Source organism: Castor canadensis, chromosome X (genome assembly GCF_047511655.1).
Source record: "Castor canadensis chromosome X, mCasCan1.hap1v2, whole genome shotgun sequence".
NCBI classification, from domain to species: domain Eukaryota; kingdom Metazoa; phylum Chordata; class Mammalia; order Rodentia; family Castoridae; genus Castor; species Castor canadensis.
The window spans coordinates 1,050,229-1,065,736 of record NC_133405.1 but is presented as its reverse complement, the minus strand read 5'-3'; the positions used below and the strand labels follow the sequence as shown (position 1 = coordinate 1,065,736).

General features: G+C 48.9%; 2 protein-coding genes across 5 annotated transcripts in view; one reads left to right on the top strand and one right to left on the bottom strand.

Annotated features, from left to right (window-relative positions):
• Positions 1 to 572: 572 nt before the first annotated feature.
• Positions 573 to 15,508, bottom strand: part of G6pd (glucose-6-phosphate dehydrogenase) — a 17,076-nt gene continuing 2,140 nt past the window's right edge. For all 4 annotated transcript variants that reach the window (XM_074063810.1, XM_074063811.1, XM_020172199.2 and 1 more), the window contains exons 3-13: positions 5,889 to 5,926; positions 5,684 to 5,792; positions 4,671 to 4,888; positions 3,421 to 3,579; positions 3,181 to 3,306; positions 2,665 to 2,758; positions 2,333 to 2,519; positions 1,876 to 2,111; positions 1,699 to 1,775; positions 1,488 to 1,580; positions 573 to 1,378 (exon numbers count right to left, since the gene is read on the bottom strand). In XM_074063810.1, the coding sequence (XP_073919911.1) occupies positions 1,288 to 1,378; positions 1,488 to 1,580; positions 1,699 to 1,775; positions 1,876 to 2,111; positions 2,333 to 2,519; positions 2,665 to 2,758; positions 3,181 to 3,306; positions 3,421 to 3,579; positions 4,671 to 4,888; positions 5,684 to 5,792; positions 5,889 to 5,926 (1,428 nt within the window). In that variant the 3' untranslated portion in view covers positions 573 to 1,287. The remainder of the gene's footprint in view (positions 1,379 to 1,487; positions 1,581 to 1,698; positions 1,776 to 1,875; positions 2,112 to 2,332; positions 2,520 to 2,664; positions 2,759 to 3,180; positions 3,307 to 3,420; positions 3,580 to 4,670; positions 4,889 to 5,683; positions 5,793 to 5,888; positions 5,927 to 15,508) is intronic.
• Ikbkg (inhibitor of nuclear factor kappa B kinase regulatory subunit gamma) overlaps positions 12,161 to 15,508 on the top strand; it is a 23,412-nt gene continuing 20,064 nt past the window's right edge. Inside the window, exon 1 of the mRNA XM_074063812.1 lies at positions 12,161 to 12,271. The gene's annotated coding sequence lies outside the window, so the exon portion shown is untranslated. The remainder of the gene's footprint in view (positions 12,272 to 15,508) is intronic.

The window sequence follows — 15,508 nt, the reverse complement described above, 5'->3', positions numbered from 1 at the left end:
TGCCCAGTTCAGAAAGCTGGGCATTGCTTTTGTCTAGTACTTCCCCCTTGGCCACTGAGGTCAGTCACAAAATCCACCAAATCTCCTGGCAGTGTTGCCTGAAATGACCTTGGGTGAGACAGGGACGCTGGGGATGGAGGCTGGCTAGCTGGCCCGCTTGCATTTACAATAAAAGTGGTAGAAATATTCGTGTAGAAGGTGAAAGAAAATTGTGACCTGGCCTTGTACTACAAGCCGTTTTTTTTTTTTTCTTGGTGGTACTGGGGTTTAAACTCAGGGTCTCACACTTGCTAGGCAGGTGCTCTACCACTTGAGCCAGTCTACCAGCCCTGCAAGTTGGTCTTGATGACAAACACCTGTGGAGTGGAACAGACTGATGGGAACAAGTGTTTCACACCCAGTCAGGTCCACGGCTGCAGCATGGTGGGAGATGTCAGAGGTAAGGAGGCTAAGGGAGAGGCCTGGCGCAGGTGCTGGGGTGGAACTTAGCATGCAACATGGGGAGTGGGAAAGTTACATATTTCTTCTCCATGGTTTTGGGGAAAGGGGGTAATGACAAGGGGACAGATGGGGCTGTTTGAGGATTTAATGGCAGGGGTTGAGGTAGGGGATCACAGTTGTTGCTTCTACCTTTCCTGGGGCAGGGAAACTGCCTGTGGGTGGGGTAAGGGTGGCCATGGAGTGCAGAGCTGGTGAGAAGGGACCTCTGGGGGGCCAAGATGTTGCTGTGCAGCACAAGATTTCCTTCCAGCTGGTGACCAGGAATGTTGAGTGGCACTGAGGCTTAGGTGGCCTCTCACACAGACACACTTGACCACTTCACTCCAAGCTCTGAGGAGCTTGCCAACAGCCATTGGGGAGTGGGGTTTGGCAACTGCCCCTCACTGTCCCTAACTCCTGTCCTGAGGAGTCCTAGGACAGACTGATAGGATGTTCTTCTCCTTCTTTCTGTGGGGGCTGGAATGAGGGGAGGTGGTGTTTCAGGTCCCGAGGAGAGATGGGTGGCTCAGTTAGGGCTGGTGGTAGCCCTGCGAGTCACAGCAGAAGTCTTAAGTGCTTGGTTGTTGAGGAATGTAGCTGGGCTCTGGTGGCAGCAGCGGCAACAGCGAGGGGCAGACAGTAGTGGCCTGAGCCCGGGGCCAGGAATGTGAAGCTGAGGCCTATGGTCCCGAAGTCCTCCCAATGTGGGGTCAGTCCTCTTGATGTGAGGTTGGATGGTGGGAAGGTGGGAAAGACAGGGTGGCTGAGGAGGGGGGGTGGAGTGTGGGTGGAGTGGGTGCCCAGGGCTCAGAGCTTGTGGGGATTCACCCACTTGTAGGTGCCCTCGTACTGGAAGCCTACTCTCTTCATCAACTCATCTGCCTCCGTGGGGCCGCGGCTGGAAGCGGGACAGGCAGAGGGGAAGATGTGAGGGATTCCTGCCCCTGGGGAACCCCACTGCCCTGCTTAGCTCCGCTTGGCCTCCCCAGCCCCCACTCTTCCCTCACCTGCCATAAACATAGGGGATGGGCTGGGGCTTCTCGTGATCAATCTTGTGTAGCAGTGGTGTGAAGATCCTCCAGGCCTCCCGGAGCTCATCACTGAGGGGACACAGTATGGCTTTGGGAACAGTAGGGCATGCAGGGAAGGAGAAGGCCACCCCCATTACCTGCCCCCCCCGCCAAGGGAAGCCAGGGCCAGGCTGCTGGGTACCCTCACCTGCGCACGAAGTGCATCTGGCTCCCACAGAAGACATCCAGGATGAGGCGCTCATAGGCGTCAGGGAGCTTCACATTCTACAGGGTGTGATGGGAAGGTCCTTACTGACACCACTGTGTGCAGCCACCCAGGCCACCCTCACAGGAGACTTTCTTGGCTGGCCCTCCCAGTAGGCACCTTGTATCTGTTGCCATAGGTCAGGTCCAGCTCTGACTCCTCAGGGTTGAAGAACATGCCAGGTTTCTTGGTCATCATCTTGGTGTACACAGCCTCGTTGGGCTGCACACGGATCACCAGCTCATTACGCTTGCATTGCTGGTGGAAGATGTCACCAGCCACATCGTGGAACTGTAGTCTCACCTCAGCCTTGCGCTCATTCAGTGCTTTGCCACAGCGCAGGATGAAAGGCACCCCTGGGTGGGGACAGGGCTGGCCTCAGGACTGGGTCTCATAGAGGCTTGGGCATGTGTAAGACAGACTGAGAGCTTCAGTTTGAGTGTGTGTATGTGGTGTGAGTATGGCAAGGGTGTTGTATTCCCTGTGCGCTAGACCTCCCACTCTAGTGTCCTCGGCTGCTGAGCAGTGTGTGTCTGACCTCACTGAGAAGGATCTCCACTCTGGAGGTGTCACTTACCATCCCACCGCTCATTCTCCACATAGAGGACAACAGCTGCAAAGGTGGCAGTGGTGGACCCACGAGGCACTGTGGGGTCATCCAGGTACCCTTTGGTGGCCTCACCTTCTCCATTGGGGTTTCCCACATACTGACCCAAGATCACATTATTGGCCTTCACCTCTGAGATACATTTCAACACCTTGACCTGGGAGAAAGCCAGGGGAGAGTGGGCCCCTTGGATAAAAGGATGGGGGCAAGGCAGTGGGCATGAGGAAGCCCAGTGCCTCATCCCAGAGGGTCCTGCTATGGGACATAGCTGCTGGGGACGTGGCAGGTGTACTTCTACCTACTTTCTCGTCACGGACGTCATCTGAGTCAGTGGAGGCAGGCTTTTCCATGGCTACCAGACACAGCATCTGTAGGAGGTGGTTCTGCATCACGTCCCTGGTGGTAGAAGAGGCTGAAGCTTGAATGAGGCACCACTTCCAGGGTTGGAGTGAGGGGTGAAGAACAGGCACACCTTAGTTGCAGCCCCTCCTCCCTGCCTGTCGGCTAGGTTCTAGGGGGCCCAGAATCTCCAAACAAGGCTTTCTAGTGACAAACTAGGAGACTTGCTTCCTTATCCCCAATGTCTTCCAGGTCTCCTAAGGCAAGGAAGTAGACAACGACCCTATTGCTTACCCTGGAAACCCCTGCGTGGCTTGGCTGGGGAGGAGTTGCATCCCTTATAGCCACCTCTGACAACTCTGATTTGGACCTCTGGGTGTGAGCAGGAGCTGCCCAGAACAGGGATGGAGGCTCTGCAGGGTGGCTGGATCATGCCCCATGTCCCGTGTCAGCATCCTGAGATGGGGACAGTCTCTCACCTGATTATCCCAAATTCGTCAAAGTAGCCTCCCCGACCCTCAGTGCCAAAGGGCTCTTTGAAGGTGAGGATCACACAGGCAATGTTGTCCCGGTTCCAGATAGGGCCAAAGATCCTGTTGGCAAATCTGTGGGGAGGCACAGGGTGGAGGCTGGCGAAGGACAGGTGGAAGAGTCCACCTGGGGCACCCATCCTTGACCTGATCCCCTTTCCCCTGTGCAGGCCAGGGCTTGGACCCCACCTCAGCACCATGAGGTTCTGCACCATCTCCTTGCCCAGGTAGTGGTCAATGCGGTAGATCTGGTCTTCGCGGAACAGGGAGGAGATGTGGTTGGACAGCTGTTCAGAGCTTTGGAGGTCTCTCCCGAAGGGCTTCTCCACAATGATGCGGTTCCAGCCTCTGCCAAGAGCCCAAAGACACATTATCCCCAAGCCCCTCCTCAGGGAGCAGGGACTGTATCTTCTTCACATTCTCAGGTGACACAGGGAAGCTCTGGTAAGCCGTACCTTGCCTCTCTGCTTTTGCACAGAGCCCTTTTATACCCAAGGACACCTGGGAAGTCTTCCTGTCAATTGGCTTGTGATTGAAACAGCTCCTAAGCCTGCCTCTTGTGTGGTAGGGTGGCACTGCCAGCACACTCTTGGGTGGCCCTGTTCTCCTCCTGCCCTAACACCAGGTCCTCAGTGGGCTGGAAATAGCCCAGTGGCTAGTGGGGGAGCAGGGAGTAGGGGAATCAGGGCATAGCTACCCCAGTGATTTTCTTTATTTTTGAGATGAGGTCCTCACTATGTTGTTAAGGTTGGCTTGGAGCTCCTAGGCTCAAGGGATCTTCTTGCTTCAGCCTCTTTGTTTTGTTGAGGTAGGTTCTCTCTACACAGCCTAGGCTGGCCTTGAACTCACAATCCTGCCTCAGCCTCCTTAGTGCTAGGATCACAAGTGCCACCATGCATAGTCTCTTTCTTGGCAGAGGACTTACAGGCCACTACAAACAATCTCCATTGGTTTGAAAAGGAAGCGGTGACCTTTTTTTGGCTATCTCTTCCCACAATTAAAGTGGCTTTCTGCATCAAAATCAGAAGAGGGCTGCCAGCAAGCAGTGGTTTCTCATGGAACAGCACTGCCACCTGGCAGGGACTCTGGGAAAGCACAAATGTACAAGAATGAGCATAACAGCAGCTAGCAGTTCGTGGAGCAACACTACCATCTTGTGGTCATGGTAGTAACTGCAACCAGGGACCTCTGGTTTACACAAGCATTCGAGCTATAAGCATTTTCAATAAAGATTGTTAGAAAACTACCATTATTTATAGCCTATTTCATTCTTTGAAGCGATAACTCAAGTAAATAACAAACAGGGCACCTATATTTTTAGACTGTCTAGACCTGGGGGGTTGTTAGGAGCAGTGGAGAGCACCCCTTTCTCACTGGCAGATCCAACCAAGGTACAGCAAACAGAAAGCAAGGAAGGGAGGGAGTGGGTCAGGCCTTACATCTGGCTCATGCAGGTCTCACGGATATTCTTGGTGACAGCCTCGTAGACAGTGGGGGGCAAGGCCAGGTAGAAGAGCCTGTTTGCCTGTGACCCCTGGTGGAGGGCATTCATATGGCTATTGAGGTGCTGGTAGGAGGCTGGATCGTTGTACTGGCCGGACACATAGGAGTTACGTGCAAAGAACTCCTCCAGCTTGGGCCTCTCTTCTGGAGTGGCCTGGGAGAGATGGATGGACAGACAGCCATATGTCAGTACCCTCCTTCCACTTCCCTCACAGTCTATGTCTGCTCTGCCCCCAGGGACTGAAGGATCTCCTTTGTGCATACCTTCTTTCTCATCCCACAGCCAGGGTGGGCTTCTCTAGAGGCCCATAGAGGTCTCCCTTAGAAGTCGGCCATCCTGGCCCCACATAGTGAAGGTTCACCCCATCTTGGCAGCTCTGCATACCCATGGGGAAGGGGTAGAGGCAGGCAGCATGAACATTGTGTGATGGGGCCCTGCAACCCCCTGCATATCCCCACAGCTCTTATGCTGTAGGACAGATGTCAGATTTCAGGAAAATTTGACCTGGGAGAAGATGTTGGGAAAATCTCTGCCCAAAATCATTAAAAAAATCATTAAGAAAATGCCAGTTGGTAGGACTTCCTGTAGGAAGAGGCACCTGGGGATAGTCCTTTTTCTAGTTCATGGCAGGTCCCAATGTGGCCCAGAGCAGAGCAAGATGAATCCAGCAAGTCTGGTTCAGAGTGTGGCTGGGAAACAGGGTCTTGGGCTGGGGGAGCCTTTTCCCCTGCTCCCTGCCCAGAGCTCCTCCTGTTGTGAAGGAGGTAGTGTGAGTGTTCAGTAGCTGCAGAGTGGTGGTAGGGCAAGGATGTAAGGTGCTAGGCTTGAGTGCTCCAGGTGGCCCTGCCTCTCTGCCAGTCAAGTGAGGTGGGGGGCAAGTCCCCTAGTGAGCCCCTTGCTGGAGGCTAGCAGACAAAACAAGGCTGGGGGAGACGTAAAGCCACTCACTTTGAAGAAAGGTTCACTCTGTTTGCGGATGTCATCCACTGTGAGATGGGAGCGTGCATAGCCCACAATGAAGGTGTCTTCAGGCAGAAGTCCATCCCGAAACAGCCACCTGAGGGCAGAACACAGCTGCTGCCAGGATGGGGAAAGGCAAGGCCAGACCTATCCCTGACAGGAAGACCCTGGATGCAGTGGGGGATGCACTTACCAGATGGTGGGGTAGATCTTCTTTTTGGCCAGGTCACCCTGTGGCAAAGGGAACAGGTGCGGTGAGTAGAAGCTAGGAACATGACCTACATCATCCCCCAGGGTCACTAATTCAGCTATAAGCACCCAGCCTGTCCCACTCTTGTACTCCTGATCCAGAAAGCATAAATGTATCTCCTGAGTTCAAGAAGACAACCTGGAAATCCAATTCATTAGAGCTGAATGACAATGGAGGTGCCATGTATCAAAATTGGTGAGATATAGTCTTAAATCTTACATTAGCATAAGACTGGATTGAAAGTAATGAGCTACTTATTCAATTCATGAAGCCAGAAAAGGACAGCAGGCAGGCACAATGGTACACACCTATAATCTCAGCACTTGGGAGGCTGAGGCAGGAGGAATTTGAGGCCTGTTTGAGCTACGTAATGACTTCCAGGCTAGTCTGGGCTTTAGGGCAAGACTGTTGTCTCAAGGGAAAAAAAAAAGAGAAAAGGACAGCAGAATTTTAAAATAAAAAAAATTATAAGGAAGGAAATAATGAAAAACAAAAATTAATACAAAGAAAAGAGAATTCCAGTCTGAAGCAAACTTCCCACTGTAGACAGAAAGGAGAACATTCCCAATGCCACATTTTGGGCCCTCAGCCTAGCTTACACATGTGCAGATGCACAAATCCTACAGAGCATCAACAAAGCAAATCTCAATGTTAGAAGATGTAACACATCAAAACCAAATTCAGTTTATCTGGAAATGAAAACGTTAAGAACCAAAAAGTAATAATTGAGGGCCAGGCATGGCAGTTCACACCTGCAATCCCAACACTCAGGAGGATGAGAAAGGAGGATCAAGAATTTGAGGCCAACCTTGCTAGGTAGCAAGATCCTGTCTCAAAAAATTTTAATCATTTAAAGTCACATTAAGAGATTAAAATAAATCACTAAGAAATGTTTACCTATTCCTATGTATTGACTTTTAAAATCTAGCGACCTTGCTAAACTCAAAACATGTACATAAAGGGCTTCAGAAAGTTATGTATAAAAACGCTTTGTGGGACTGAAGTTTGAATTCAGGGCTTCATGTTTGCAAAGCAGGCACTCTATTACTTAAGCCACACCTACAGTACATTTTACTCTGGTTATTTTTTTTTTTGTGGTACTGGGGTTCAAACTCAGGGCCTACACCTCGAGCCACTCCATCAGCCCTTTTTTGTGATTTTTTTTTTTTTCGAGATAGGGTCTCACGAACTATTTGCCCAGGCTGGTTTCAAACTGTGATCCTCCTGAGCTCTGTCTCCTGAGTAGCTAGGATTATAGGCATAAGCCACTAGCACCCGGCTTGCTCTGGTTATTTTGGAGATGGGGTCTCATGAACTATTTGCCTGGGCTGGAACTGAAATGTTATCCTCCCAATCTTAGCCTCCCAAGTAGCTAGGATTTCAGGCATGAGCCACTGGGTCCTGGCTAAAAGTCTTATCAAAGTAGGAAAAGAGAACTTCCTTAACTTGATATAGAGCGTCAATGAAACACCCTAAAAGTCTTATCAAAGTAGGAAAAGAGAACTTCCTTAACTTGATATAGAGCGTCCATGAAACACCCTAAAAGTCTTATCAAAGTAGGAAAAGAGAACTTCCTTAACTTGATATAGAGCGTCCATGAAACACCCTAAAACCATATATAATGGGAAATGTTGAAATAATTTCCCGTAAACAATCAGGAGCAAGAAAAGAAAACCTGCTACTGGCTCTTTAGTCAATGCTAAACTAGGAGGCTGACCCTAGCCAGTGCAGGAAGGCAAGAAAATGAAAATGGTGTAAGGTTTGCAAAGGAAGAAATGAAACTGCCATTATTAGATGATAGTTTGTCTATTAAAAAACTCCCTCAAATCAATCTACAGATAAATTATTAGAGTTTATGAGAGTTTACCAAGGTTGCTAAATTAAAAAATCAATAGACAGGCATAAACAAAGATTTCTTAGGACATACAAAGCAATAATCATTAATAATTGATAAAAAGACTTCCTCAAAATTAAAAAACCCTTCTGTTTATCCTAAGTTACTTCTAAGACAGGTGGTGGCACAGGATGCCTGTAATTCTAGCATGTGGGAAAAAGAGGCAGGAGGATTTCAAGTTTGAGGTTGGTGTAGACTACAGAGTAAGTTCAAGGCTAGCCTGAGCTACATAGTAAGACCTGTCTCAAAAAAACCTATCATCAAAAAGATGCTATTAAGAAAATGAAAGGGCTGATGGAGTGACTCAAGTGGTAGAGTGTCTGCCTAGCAAGCATGAGGCCTTGAGTTCAAACCCCAGTACTGCAACAACAACAAAATGAGGTTACTTGGGTTATGGCTCTGTGGTAACTTTACACACACAAGGCCCAGGGTCCAATTCCTAGCTTCCAAAAGGCAAGTCACAGGCTGAGAGACAGTACTCACCAAGCTTATCCATATCTAGATAGGTAAGTGGCTCCTACAACACAGCAAGAAAGCCACCCAACTAAAAATTGGTAAAAGGCTAGTCCAGACACTTTGCAAGGAAGGAACTGAATGCTCACTAAACACACAGAAAGGTGAGAAAAATGCAAATTAAACCACAATGAGATACCACTTCACTCTAGGATGGGTCAAAAGACCAAAAATCGTATGTTCTCCCTCATATGTGGACATTAGATCAAGGGCAAACACAACAAGGGGATTGGACTATGAGCACATGATAAAAGCGAGAGCACACAAGGGAGGGGTGAGGATAGGTAAGACACCTAAAAAACTAGCTAGCATTTGTTGCCCTTAACGCAGAGAAACTAAAGCAGATACCTTAAAGCAACTGAGGCCAATAGGAAAAGGGGAACAAGTACTAGAGAAAAGGTGAGATCAAAAAGAATTAACCTAGAAGGCAACACCCACGCACAGGAAATCAATGTGAGTCAATGCCCTGTATAGCTATCCTTATCTCAACCAGCAAAACCCCTTGTTCCTTCCTATTATTGCTTATACTCTCTCTACAACAAAATTAGAGATAAGGGCAAAATAGTTTCTGCTGGGTATTGAGGTGGGGGGGGGAGTGGGTGGTAAGGGAGGGGGTGGGGGCAGGGGGGAGAAATGAACCAAGCCTTGTATGCACATATGAATAATAAAAGAAAAATGAAAAAAAAAAAAAACAAAAAACAAAAAACAAAACACAGACATATTTTCCTAGTGTTGGCTGGGAGCTCACAGATGCTGCAGATGGAGGTGTGAAATGGTCACATCTAAAACAGCTGGGCAGTCTTTTATCAAATCCAGAATACATAATTATCGTACAATGCATCATTCTGCTCCTAAGTATTATCTCAGAGACATGAAAACACTTAGGCAACCGCTCAAAGATTCGTGCATGAATGTTCATAGTAGCTGTAATTCAAAACAGCTCCAAACTAGAAACAACCCAAAAGCTCAAATCAATCAACTGGTGAGTAGACAAACTGGATTTGTACAATATAGCAACAGAGGAATGTGCTATAGATCCATGCAACATTGGCAAATTTCAAAACAGGCTGAATGAAAGAACCTAGACACAAGATACTTAAGAGTTCACTTAAAGACTTAGGACGGGCAATAGCAATCTATTATGACAGAAATTAGATCAGTGGTTGCCTGGAGCAGGGAGTACACTGGCAGTGAAAGGGTACCCAAGAATTTTCTGGGGAGGTGAAAATGTCCTGGATTGAGTAATCAACTGTACAGTCACTATTTGTGCGTTGCCATGTATAGCAGAAAAAGATGGCGAAAAAAAATTTGAGCAGAGGGTGGGAGGGGGTTAGAAATTATATTTGGGGGACAGTGACTGTCAAAGGGGAACCTCTTAAGTATAGATAATGTTCTGTTTTTCTTTCTTTGAGTCAGAGTCTTGTTATATTGTCTAGGCTGGTCACAAACTCCTGGGCTCAAGTAATCCTCCTGCCTCAGCCTCCCAAACGCTGGGACTACAGATAATAATGTTCTGTTTCTTGATTTGGGAGAAGCTTACATGGGTGTGCTGAATTTGTGAAAAATTGCCAAGCTGTACTCATATAGTCTGTGTTGTTTTTGACATACATTCCAACAAAACATAAAAATTAGTAGATATAAGTCAACTTGCCTTCACACTTACTAGCAGCAAGCAATTTAAAAGTCATTTAAAGCAATGCCATTTACAATAGCAGACATGATACAAAGAACCGTGTGTGGGTCAGCTACAGAGATGACACCTCCATGGAGACCCCGGACTCTTGGGTGGCAGAGGCAACAAGAAGAATCACAATGACTCCTTCTTCAAGTCAGTTTACTCATCCTGTCACCATCAACAGCCCAACATGCTTTCATTTTGTAACTCAACAAACTCGGTGGAAAAGGAAGTGGGTGGAATGGCCAGCACACTCCTGAAGAAGAATGGAGCAGGGCATCTGTCTGCCCTTTCATCTCAGACCCTATAATCAAGAGCATGGGATGGATTGGGTGTGAACCCACGCTCCCTGGGGCACCAACACTCCATGGGGAGAGGTGAGCAGGTGGCACAGGTGTCAGGCACTGGTCTGATTTGGATCCCAGCTCACCCAAGACAGAAAAATCAACTCTAGGGCTTAAGGTCCTGAATATCCATGCAAATGTACTTTGTAGAAAGCTTCCCTGCAGACATCTCTGACTGAAAAAGTCAAGACATACATCTAACAAGGGATTTTCCCAGATGTTTGGGGCAATTTTTTAGATGGAGCCAGTCTGGGCAGCCGGAACCTTGCTGAGCTCAAACAAACTGTCCAGATGGCAGCCAAAATGACACTCTCCACCTTGGCCCAATGTGACCAGTGGAAGTGCTGGGTTCCATGAAACAGGAGCCCCTAGAAGGTAAAGTGTCCTTCTGTCCCCTTTAGTACAACACTCAAAAGGCAATGTACTGCCATCACGAGGGTCTCATATACAAGAGGTCTTGTATAAAGGGCTCACTAGCTCTTTAAACTGAAGAGGTAACACTGCCTTAAATATAAACTTCAAAAATGATTGGGTTGGGGATGGTGGCACGTGCCTATAATTCCACCTACTTGGGAGGCTGAGGCAGGAAGATCTTGAGTTCGAGGCCAGCCTGGGTAACTCAATGAGAGCCTGTCTCAAAATAAAATTCAAAAAAGGGCTGGGGATTTAGCTCAGTGGTAGATTACTTGCCTACCATGCCTGAGGCCTGGGGTTCTCCAGTATTCCATCCCCCCACATACACAAAATGAAGAAGCAATGTGGCTACACTGATGAATCCATTTCTATGAACAATTAAAAATGAAAGCCATGGGCTGGGGATGTAGTTCAGTGGTAGATCACTTGTGAAGCATGTGCAAGGCCCTAGGTTCCACCCCCAGCACTGCACAACAAAACAAAAACCCCAGAAGTCATGTAAATAGAACCACCCCATACCTAGAGATAGGCAGTTAGGAAGCCATTTGAGAGCTCCTAGGTGGGAAATGGCTTCTCTGGGTGGGGTGGTTGGGGGTTGGGAGCTTGAGTGTTTGTGCTGCTCTGCTGCTTGGCTGAGTGCCAGGCCCACAGAGGCAACTGCTGGCCATCTCCAGACTCCACTGAACTCCAAAACTTCCACAGCAGGCTATTCCCAAAACTAGGGTGCCCTGTGAGACCAATGTCCTCCACTGTCTGCTTACGTCTGCCTACTGTTCACTCTGAGCACTCTGGAGTGGGTTCCTACTGTAACTGCCATCTTCCATGTGAAACTGCTGGGAGCTTGGGCCAGCCATCATCTGTGGTGACTGTCTTCAGGAAAATATCTCAGACCTGTTGTTAGCTGGGCTTCTACTGCTTGTGAGACCTTCTTGCTCATTTGTACAATCGTGATGCCCAGCACGGCCACCTGAATGGTCTACTGGCTGCTCTCCGAAGACACTCTCCTGGGCAAAAGCTCTTATGTTACTGTGTCAGATGGCTTCCCTGCCTGGTCTCTCAAGGTCCAGCTCAGACAATCCCCAACCCTGGGCCAGGAGCTCCCCCAGCACAGCCCTCAGTTTTTCTACCAGTGGGACTGGAAGAAGCAGTGCTCATGTCCACAGCACTCAGTGTTGGCCTCACATGCTGCAGAAAGGGGCAGCTTATTGGGAAAGAAACAATGGGAATCCTGGCCTGCAAAACCCTCTAAGCAGGCAATGTTTGCTTATGATCAAATTTCAACAGATTGGGAGGAATCAGGGCAGACTCCACGCAATCTACTGGTGGCAGGGGACTGGTTTGCTGAGTCACAGTTGCCCCACATCCCAAGCTGTTTGTTCTTGTTCCCTTTGGGATTAACTAGAGATAGAACCTGCTTGCCTTGTTTCAGCTCAGTCCCTGCAACCGACACTCTGCTTGGCTTCAAGTCACCCAAGGGAGAGGAGAGGTAGGACCAAGGACAGTGGGGGAGTGGGGAGGGGGGTAGCTTTTCTCCTCAGAGCTGGGGGTGTCCCTGCCCTCCTTGGGGGCCTGCAAGACTCTCACTGGACTCCTTCAGAGTGAGGAATATGGGATGAACTAAAATCTAAACATGCCACATATGGGGGTGGGGACAATTAGAGAGGCAGTTGAAAGGCTGTCATCTTTGTCACCCCCTCACAATGCCCAAGGGCCATGGTAGGGACACACAGTGACTTAGGAGAAGTAGGACATGATTAAGATCTCCAGCTACCAACACCTGGTTAGGCCAGGCAAAGGGACTTGGGCTACCACCTTCCTGTGGTCACTTGAAGTTTGACCATGACCTCTTGTTTTATAAACCTAAATCACTGAAGCCCTGTGTCTTGATAGTAAGGGTTTTAGGGTGGAGGCCATCCTGTCCCTAAGGGTTGTTGGAGTCAAGGATCCAAGTAGCTTCCCAAGGTAGAGTTCTGGTCCTTGGGTGAGGCCTAGCTGGCTTTTGGCCACTAGGACAAGGGAACTTGGGGGCTGCTGAAGCAAGTTGGGGCTGAGAAACTAACAAAAAGACCTCCCTCTTATACTCTGAGGCTTGGTGAGTCACCAAGCCTTTAGGGAAATGCCAACATCACCATGACACAGCAAGAATCTTATCAGCCCAAGGGGGAAGTCAGCCCAGCAATGTCTCAAGAAGAGGGAGGGGCTAGGGTTGTCAGGTCTTCCCCTCACAAGCTGGTCATCAGGATGGATGCTGAACGCCCACTGAGCCCATGGCTGCCATGGTCCTGATGGGGAAACTGAGGCCCAGATAGCTGAGGACCTTGCAGTGAGCTTATCTGCTCATGTGGTCTCCAAGTCCTAACCTTTTCCCTTTGCCCCTGCGTGTGGGGGAAGAGTTGCTTTTCAGCCTGGCCAAGGTCCTATCAGGTTGGGGAGGTGCCCTTCCACACCCAAGGTTCCTTTCCCCACACTGGTCTTTAAGATTAAGGCTTTGTGGAGTAGGACAATAAGTACCTCTGCTTTGTTCCTTATAGGGGAGAACAACCACAGCAGGGGGAACTTTGAGTACTCCAAAGCCCATTTGGTAACTCCATGAGGCAGAGTCAGGGTGCCCCCAGGAAGGAAGCTGGGTATGTGGGTAAAGGTTGGGCAAAGCAGCTAAGGGAGCAAGAAGGGGCAGATGGTTACTTGGGCACAAATAGCCCTAGAGTGTTCCACTTGCCTGGGCTCTGCCTGGCCAGCCACTAGCCTCCTTTTGGTTCTAGATCACAGTGAGCTTGTTCCTAACTTAGGGTTTTGGGTACTTGCCCTTTTGATCTTCAGGCCTTGCTCTCAGCCTTCAGGCCCTTCTCTTGAGATCTGTGTGCTATAGAGGCTGGGGATACAAGCAACCTTTTGTGGCTTCTGTCACATGTGTCCCTCTGAACTCTTGTTTATTTATTGCTTATGGAGGCTTGGGTCCCTGGCTCCCCCATAGTACACAGGCCCCACAAGGAGGACAAGAACCATGGCTGCTGCGGTCAGGAAGAGGTACTTGACCACTACATATTGAGTGAGTGAATGGAGAACTTGCTGGTTTCGCAGAGCAGCTGGTACTGTGCCTACCTCCTGCACTGAGTGAGGTGTAAGAGCTACTCTGGGTGCTGCCTGGGCACTGGGCCCCCACTCTGCTCCAGCCCCCTCCAGGGTAAAGAGGGAGAAACAATGAGACTCTTCAGAAAATCCCTTATCCTCCCCCACTCCCGTCTGCTGGAGCCAGCACTTCTCATTTCTGCTACGGAAGTCTTTGGTTTTTACTCTCAGAGCAGAGGAGAGCAAAGGGGAACACTACTGATTGCAATGAAATAAAGTTGCCCAAACCAAGGCCAGTGAGAACTCACACAATCAGCTCAGAGGCAAAGCATGAGGTCGCATGGCACTCCTGTCAAAAGCCCTTGTTTACTAGAAGAAAAACACTAAGGTTCAGAGAAAGTCAGATACTTGTTCCAGGTTACACAACAAACTTGGATACTGTTGATGAGGTATGTAAGAGTTGAGGGCCTGGAGTTGTAATCAACTATAGTAGCCAGGGTTACGGTTGGTACATGCTTTTGACAGTATGGGATAGGGGATAGGAAAGGAGAGGAAATCATCCTCACTTACTTTTTCTTCTTCTTTGTTTTCTTTTTTTTTGTGACACTGGGGTTTTTGAAGTTAGGGGTTCATTACTTGAGCCACCCCCATCCCTTTTTGCTTTTGTTGAGATGGGGTTTTGACAACTTTTTGCCTGGGGTGGCCATGAACTGTGACCCTCCAGATCTCTGTCTCCCAAATAGCTGTGATTACAAACGTGAACCACCATGCCTGGTCCTCATTCTCAGTTACTGTCTCTTCCAGTCTGCTCCTTGAACTGAAGGCCTACGGTCGGATTCCTAGGTGTTAAGGTTTGTGGCTGCTACAGGAATGGCTCCTTTAAGGGAACCAGGCCAAGCCCGCCCCACTGTGTGCTCCAACTAGGTACCTCCCTTGGGTCTTAGGGTTATGCAGAGTCAGAGGACAGCACTTGGGATAGCCCTCCCTTTCCCTTACAGCAGCAGAGCCCTTCTTCCTTGCTCACTTCCTCATTCCTTTTCTAAGTTCTCCTTTTCCAAGTTCTGATCAGAAATACAAAGGCAGCAGGGAGCATGTTTGGCAGAGGGGGGTGGTGTTGGCATATTTTGTATGAATAAAGAACCACTGAAAGACCCAGAATGTGGAAGGTGCTGAGCCAGTGGCTAACCTGTTAAGAACTCACTAGCTCTAATGGAGCTCTTGTTCAAGACTATGCAATAAGGCTTGGCATGTGGTACCTGCCTATAATCCCAGCTACACGGTAGGAAGACAGGAGGATAGAAATTTAGGGCCAAACCTAGGCAAAAGATGTTAGTGATATCCTATGTCAAAAAACAAGCTGGGTGTGTAATCCCAGGTATGAGGGACACTTAAGCAGGAGGATCATAGTCTGAGGCTGACCCCAGGCAAAAAAATGTGAGACCCTATCTGAAAAAAAACTAAAGCAAAAATAACTAAAGCTGGTGGTGTGGTTCAAGCCCAAGGCCTTGAGTTCAAACGCCAGTACCACCAAACAAACATGTTATTGGTGAAGACAGGTCAGCAAGTCTTGGGCACATCTGTGGTTAAAAGTAATTGAGACCATATCTGTCACCAAACCTTGGCGTGAACAGTCACTCCACATGTCTTCCTGCAC